Source organism: Diuraphis noxia, unplaced genomic scaffold, assembly GCF_037042655.1.
Source record: "Diuraphis noxia isolate RWA-SAM2 unplaced genomic scaffold, SU_Dnox_SAM2 contig0003, whole genome shotgun sequence".
NCBI lineage: Eukaryota > Metazoa > Arthropoda > Insecta > Hemiptera > Aphididae > Diuraphis > Diuraphis noxia.
This window is the reverse complement of record NW_028301713.1, coordinates 15,742,948-15,749,806: the sequence shown is the minus strand read 5'-3', so window position 1 is coordinate 15,749,806 and position 6,859 is coordinate 15,742,948. Positions and strand designations below refer to the sequence as shown.

At 34.0% G+C, this 6,859-nt stretch overlaps 4 protein-coding genes across 4 annotated transcripts; all 4 read left to right on the top strand.

Moving 5' to 3' along the window:
* The first annotated feature begins 1,651 nt into the window (after positions 1-1,651).
* On the top strand, positions 1,652-2,257 carry LOC107172093 (uncharacterized). Its single transcript, XM_015522368.1, has one exon. It carries the CDS (start codon positions 1,652-1,654, stop codon positions 2,255-2,257), a length of 606 nt encoding a protein of 201 aa, XP_015377854.1.
* Positions 2,258-2,564: 307 nt separating this feature from the next.
* On the top strand, positions 2,565-3,044 carry LOC149056795 (uncharacterized). Its single transcript, XM_089223181.1, has one exon. It carries the CDS (start codon positions 2,565-2,567, stop codon positions 3,042-3,044), a length of 480 nt encoding a protein of 159 aa, XP_089079307.1.
* Positions 3,045-3,056: 12 nt separating this feature from the next.
* LOC107172094 (uncharacterized) lies at positions 3,057-3,641 on the top strand. Its single transcript, XM_015522369.2, has one exon. The coding sequence runs from the start codon at positions 3,057-3,059 to the stop codon at positions 3,639-3,641; it is 585 nt and encodes a 194-aa protein (XP_015377855.2).
* Positions 3,642-3,696: 55 nt separating this feature from the next.
* On the top strand, positions 3,697-4,098 carry LOC149056794 (uncharacterized). Its single transcript, XM_089223180.1, has one exon. It carries the CDS (start codon positions 3,697-3,699, stop codon positions 4,096-4,098), a length of 402 nt encoding a protein of 133 aa, XP_089079306.1.
* Positions 4,099-6,859: the final 2,761 nt, after the last annotated feature.

Genomic DNA, 6,859 nt, shown 5'->3' with positions numbered 1-6,859 from the left:
CCTTTGTTCGTTCATGGCACACACACACACAAATTCTCACATAGTTACAAGTACCTACACATATTCCATTCTATCTATACCACCCTTTCTCACGCCTTTACCTCATTAACCGTCTGTACGACTACACACCTGTAGAGAGATGTCAGAATATTGTTGGTCATTACTAGCAAGAAATTAGTGCATTAAGCAAAAAGAAATGGTATCACTCTGTTAACTACCGTTTAAGTGTCAAGTCGTGTTTATTCAGAGTTCTTAAATGTTTTTAAAGTGTATACAAATATTTTTACAAATAATATTATAAAAATCAAATTATTTATTTTACTTTAATGAACACTGTACTTCATTTTTCCATAGCTAGTTCTGTAACACGCGTTAATGATTCGCTAATATAAAACTATTTCACATGTCAAGTCACACGATGTATCTAATACGATTTCATGCAGTTTATGCTCAGAAATATCCACACCAAGAGATAACCTCATAAGACATAACAAAGAAAAACATAGTAAGTAATTTTTAATTACATACGGATTTATAAGATAAACTATTATATATATATATATATATACACCTAATCAAGTATACATATATCATTATGATATTAAAATATATTATGTGATATCTAAAGGTAATATATTATAAATATATAATAAAGGTGTTTAAAAAAAAGTGTAATTTATTCAATGAATAATTTTTTTGAAGTATCTAATTTATAATGATACTATTTTCAGGTTCAAGTATTGTAATACAACAACAACCAACCATAACCAAACGAGAAATTCAAGATTGTTTTAAACCAGTTGAACACATTTACGATTATAATGGTAGATAATATCTTATTCATACGTTTATTCACCTCCTATGATATAACAATAATATAAATATACATTATGAATACCCCTCATATATACATATTTACTAGTACCTACTATTATTTCATGGTATACAAAAGTATGTATATATGTAAATAAGGAGCTGGCGGCGAGTTTCTATGACGCTGGCATACAAAAACTTCCAATGCGCCTTGAAAAATGCATCCAAGTAAATGGCGATTATGTGAAAAAATAATTCATAAGTACTGTACATATAACCATGTAAATAATATTTTGGATAAAGCTTATTTCAATTATTATAATTATGGAGACCTTACTTTTGGGACACGCTTCGTATAATGTTTATCGATACAATAGTAAATTATTTATTTTATTTCAGTTCCTTCGGCTTCAAATCGCAATGGTCTTAAGCGTGTACACGCGGAAAATTCGAACGAAGCAGTAAATGCAAAAAAAAAAACACGCATGACCATCGTTAAAACCCCCGGTTTTGTTAAGACTGGTTCATCGCTCTCTAATAAAATCGGTAATACCTGGTGACGAGCCAAAATCCCGAAGAAAATCCCGTATTTCTGCCGAAATACCAGATCCAGAAACAGATCCTGAGCTGCATTCTGTTGTGACCACGAACATGATACATGGCCCTTGCGGAACTCAGAATCATGGGTAACCGTGCATGCAAAACGGAAACTTCATTAAGCGTTTTTCGCGTCCGTTTGTGGCTTACACAATCAGTGGAATCGACGGATATCCATTGTATCGGTGTCGTTCTCCAGATGACAACGGCAGATCAATCATAATGAAAGTCAAGGGAAAAGATGTCGTCGTCGATAATCGCTGGATCGTTCCATATCGTTCCATATTGTCCACTTAAGTCGAAAACGTTCTCAAATCACTGCAATGTTGAGTATTGCAACTCCATAAAATCTATCAAATATGTTTGCAAATATGTGAACAAAGGGAGTGTCATGGCTGTGTTTGGCATTGCTGATCCAAATGCAAACGATGAGGTGATGAAATTTCAACTTGGACGTTACGTGAGTTGTAATGAGGCAATTTGGCGGCTGTTTTCATTTACAATTCATGAATGTCATCCGACTTCCGTTCATTTGGCAGTTCACTTAGAGAACGGCCAGTGTGTATACTTTACGGAAGCGAACGCAGCGCAAAGAGCAGAACGACCACCAGCGACGACATTGACAAATTTTTTTTCGACATGCGAAAGCGATCCGTTCGCGAGGACTTTACTATATTCGGAAATTCCACGTTATTATACATGGAATGCTACATCAAAGAAGTTTCAACGCAGGAAGAAAGGTGATGCTGTTGCTGGCTTCGCTTCTATTCGACTGATTCCCTCGGACGAATATACACAGTTAATCCACGCCAAGACGAATGCTTCTATCTTCGCTTACTTTTGGTGAACGTTAGGGGCCCGAAATCCTTCAATTCCCTGCGTACTGTCGATGGTGTACTGTGCACAACTTTTCGGGAAGCTTGCCAATGCTTGAATTTGCTCGAAAACGATTCACACTGGGACTTACCACTCGCCGATCCAACAGTTTCTGCGCCAGCAAATCAAATTCGTACATTGTTTGCGATCATCATAGCCACATGTCATCCATTGAACCCGTATGCATTGTGGGAGAAATACAAGGACGAGATGGTTGATGACATTTTGCACAGAGTTCGAACGACAAATTTTAACGAAGCATTATTCTGATCGAAGACATGTGCGTGCTCATGTGCGGCAGTCTGTTGTCAACTTTGGGAATGCCAGCGCCTAATCGTTCGAGGCACGCTGCATTCAATCTTGAATTACAGCGGGAGAAAAACTATGATCTAGATGAGCAGGCTGAAAGAGTCCGAAAAAATGTGCCGCTGTTGAATGCCGAGCAGAAGAATGTATACGATTCGCTGATGAAGGTTGTTGATGATGGAACGGGAGGCATTTACTTTCTCGATGCTCCTGGAGGGACAGGCAAAACATTCGTAATTTCGTTATTTCTGGCAACAATTCGGTCAAGATCACAAATTGCGTTGGCTGTCGCATCCTCTGGCATTGCTGTCACATTGTTGGAAGGCGGTCGAACTGCACATTCAGCTTTGAAGCTGCCAATGAATCTTCTTATGGTTGACAAGCCTACGTGCACAACGACCAAGAATTCAGCGACAGCGAAATTGATGCGAGAATGCAAAATCATAATTTGAGATGAATGCACGATGGCACATAAACTAGCTTTGGAGGCAGTTGACCGAACGATGAAAGATTTACGAGGTAATTCGAAACGATTTGGTGGGGCAATGATATTGCTCTCCGAAGATTTTCGTCAAACACTTCCCGTCATTTCGAAATCTACTGCTGCCAATGAAAATAATGCATGCCTAAAATCGTCGTTTTTGTGGCAGCATGTCAAGAAGTTGAAATTGACCATGAACATGAGAGTTGCGTTGCAAAACGACCCATCGGCTGCTGAATTCTCGAGACAACTGCTGGCGCTTAGTAATGGACACATTCCGATTGATGTTTTGACTGGATTAATATCGTTTCCGGCAAATTTTTTCGAGTTCACATCGTCGAAGGAAGAACTCATTACAAAAGTGTACCCAAGCATTGAGGTCAATTATAACAATCTTGATTGGATGAGTGAACGGGCAATACTAGCAGCGAGGAATAAGGACGTCGATAGCTTGAATTTTACAATTCAGAGTAAAATTGCTGGAGAACTGCGTTCATACAAATCCGTTGACAGTGAGACCGACGAAAACGAAGCGGTCAACTATCCGACAGAATTTTTGCTCACTTGATGTGCCAGGAACTCCACCACATAATTTGCAGGTAAAAGTGGGATCGATCATAATTATGTTGCGGAATCTAAATCCTTCTAAATTGTGTAATGGTACACGATTGTCCGTCAAGAAACTGATGAACAATGTAATACAATCAACGATCATCAAGGGCAATTTCAAAGAGGAGGAAGTCCTCATCCCACGAATTCCGATCATTCCAACAGATCTTCCATTTCAGTTTAAGCGGATTCAGTTTCCCGTTAGATTGGCTTTTGCGATGACAATCAATAAATCGCAAGGCCAATCGTTGGAAGTCTGTGGGATCAATTTGGAATTTCCATGTTTTTCGCACGACAGCTGTACGTTGCCAGTTCGCGTGTTGGAAAACCGTCATCGTTGTTTATTTTTGCACCAGAAAACAAAACGAAAAACATTGTTTATCAAAATGCAATATATTGATTTCTGTGACCATTAATTACAATGGAATACTTGAATTTTATTATCAATCTAGACACGTTGTTTACGAAATAGGAGTAGGGAGTAGTATCGATAATGTTCTGGTTATCTATATCTACATTATTATATAAAATTGTAAGGGTTTTTCTTAGACCGCGCTAACCGAGAAAATTAGTGAGCCGATTTGGCTGAAATTTTTTTTGGCTGAAACCCGACACTCTGCTGAAGGTTTTAGTATCACTTTTGTCAATAAAAAAAAAAAGTATGAAGTTCATAAAAAAAATCAAAAACAGAATCACAGTAGTGGCGCCCAATTTCGGCCAAAAAATATACTAAATATTTTTAGTAACGGATTTCTGTCTGATTGTTACTCCTTTATGAATTCCAAAACGACTGAACCGATTTCGACGAAATTTGGTACAGAGATATATTAGACCTGTAGGCAGAATATGGAACAAGTTAAAACGTGATAGGCTCAACCTCGGAAGGTGCTCAAACAGACATTTTGAGATTTAGGATGGAAATTTTTGTTTATTTATAAATAGTTGCGATTATAGCATATATCCCTGAATTTATTATTGCTAACTGTGCACTTCATAGTCTGTATAATATTTTGCCTCTTAAATTACGCCTCCCAAAAAAGATCGATCAGTAGTTGTACGCCTCAAGCACGAATGAAAATGGCAACACAAGCTTCAGAAACAATCGAGAATAGGCATGTAATATTGGAATCCGCCAGAGAACGCCAAGCTCGATTCCGTTCATCTGAAACAACTTATCAACGAGATGCAAGATTGGAAACCGACAGACAACTTCATGCTCGATAAGGACGAATCACATACAATTTAAGAGGAAATTTGAATTAAGTCTCAATAGAGTAATATTATCGAGACCGTGTATTCAATGTATTGTATAGAAATACTAACATAAACATATTTATGAAAATTTAAAGTATTTAGTGGATATTCAACGTTTTGATAAAAATCAGTTTTTTCGAAAACAATTTTTTTCTATGCCTTATGTTCTCCTAGGCCACGTCTACAATGTAGATTGTACATATTCTGTTAAAGGTAACAACGGACACATAGTGGCATATTTAATTTGCAATACCTATTGTTTAAACAGTTGATATTGTATTAATATATTGTTTTTCAGTTGTTGATTTTATTCTTAAAAACATTTTAAAATATTCAAACCTATACTAAATTTTTATTATGAGATCTTCTTGAAATAATTGTAATGACATAATTATCCATCTATATTGCGTTTTGCTTGATCAAAAGTTGTGAAAACATAATACAAGATCTTGCAATTCTTATAATATAAAATCAAAATATTAAAAATAAATTTATAATTCTCACAAATTTGGAGAAGTAATGATTTGCAGTAGGTATCTTTTTTTGTATTGCTATACAAACTACAAAACTTAACGTAAAACAAAAATGTTCTTTTACTTATAGTACCTTTAATCTAATTTTTTTTCGGTTGTTAATATTTTTGTTCAGGTACCTGTGTTTATACTTTTTCGTTCTGAATTAAATATATGTTTGGTAACAAATCGTTACCAACCACAATATGCTAAACAACTTTTCAAATCTTAGAATTAAAAAGAAAAACTTTTATGAATTTCTATCTAAGATAATTTGAACATTGCCGTAATTTTTACGCATTTAGTCAAAATTTCAACTTTAAATGCTTATAAAAAAAAAATCGTGCCTACGAATTTTTAATATTTTTTAACTGCTATTGTTACAATATGTTAGAAGCCTTGTATTAATTTTTCAAGCCTTTCTAACGAACAAATAAATTTTTATCGATATTTATAGAAAAAAAAAAACTAAAAAAGGTGAAAAATTAAAATGTCAGTAAACAGCTCAAAACAAATCTAAATATTTTGAAAATTGTATCAAATATATGAAATGCCCATATAAACATTCAGTGAAAATTTCATGTATCTGCGATCATTTGTTTTAGAGTTACACCAAAATAAGGAAATCACTAAAAGTGAAAATCCAATGTTGTAAAAATTTAAATTTCAAATGCTCATAAAAATTTAATTTGAATTTCCGGTGGAATTTTTATTAGTGATAAAGATTGAAAAACTTGTAAGGAATTTTGTATTAAATTTTGAAATCTTAGATTTAAAAAAAAAAATTTTTATGAATTTCTAGCTTAAAATAATTTGTGAATTTTCATGATTTTTACGTATTTTGTCAAAATTCAAACATTGAATGTTTATAAAAAAAAATTGTGACTATAAATTTATTTTATTTTTCAACTGCTATTGTAACAATATGTTAAGAGCCTTGTATTAAAGTTTCAAGCTTTTCTACCAAACAAATAATTTTTTATCAATATTAATTTTAAAAAAAACTAATAATGATCGAAAATTTCAAATGCCTATGAATAGTTCAACATAAGTCGAAAATTTTTGAAAATTGCATGGTGGATAGAATATACTTATATAAACATTCGGTGAAAATGACATGTATTTATGGCCATTTGTTTCCAAATTACATCAAAAATCAAAATCGATTTTGTCGAAAAATGAGTGTGCGTAAAATTTCCCGTTTTTCCCTTAATTTTTAGTTTTTATTTCTCGATTATTTAAAAAAGTATTAAGAATCGTTTCATTTTGACCCTCCAAAGTACCAACTAGATTCACTTTCTGATCGAACGAGGTACTGAAGTAAAAAATCTAAGCATTTTCACTGCCCCAAAACGTGATGACAGACAAAAAAAAAACACACATCATGGTAAAATCAATACATTCATCGTTC

Coding starts and splice junctions, on each gene's coding strand:
- LOC107172093 (XM_015522368.1), top strand. CDS start 1,652: ATGTCGTCGTCGATAATCGCTGGATCGTTCCATATCGTTCCATATTGT.
- LOC149056795 (XM_089223181.1), top strand. CDS start 2,565: ATGTGCGTGCTCATGTGCGGCAGTCTGTTGTCAACTTTGGGAATGCCA.
- LOC107172094 (XM_015522369.2), top strand. CDS start 3,057: ATGGCACATAAACTAGCTTTGGAGGCAGTTGACCGAACGATGAAAGAT.
- LOC149056794 (XM_089223180.1), top strand. CDS start 3,697: ATGTTGCGGAATCTAAATCCTTCTAAATTGTGTAATGGTACACGATTG.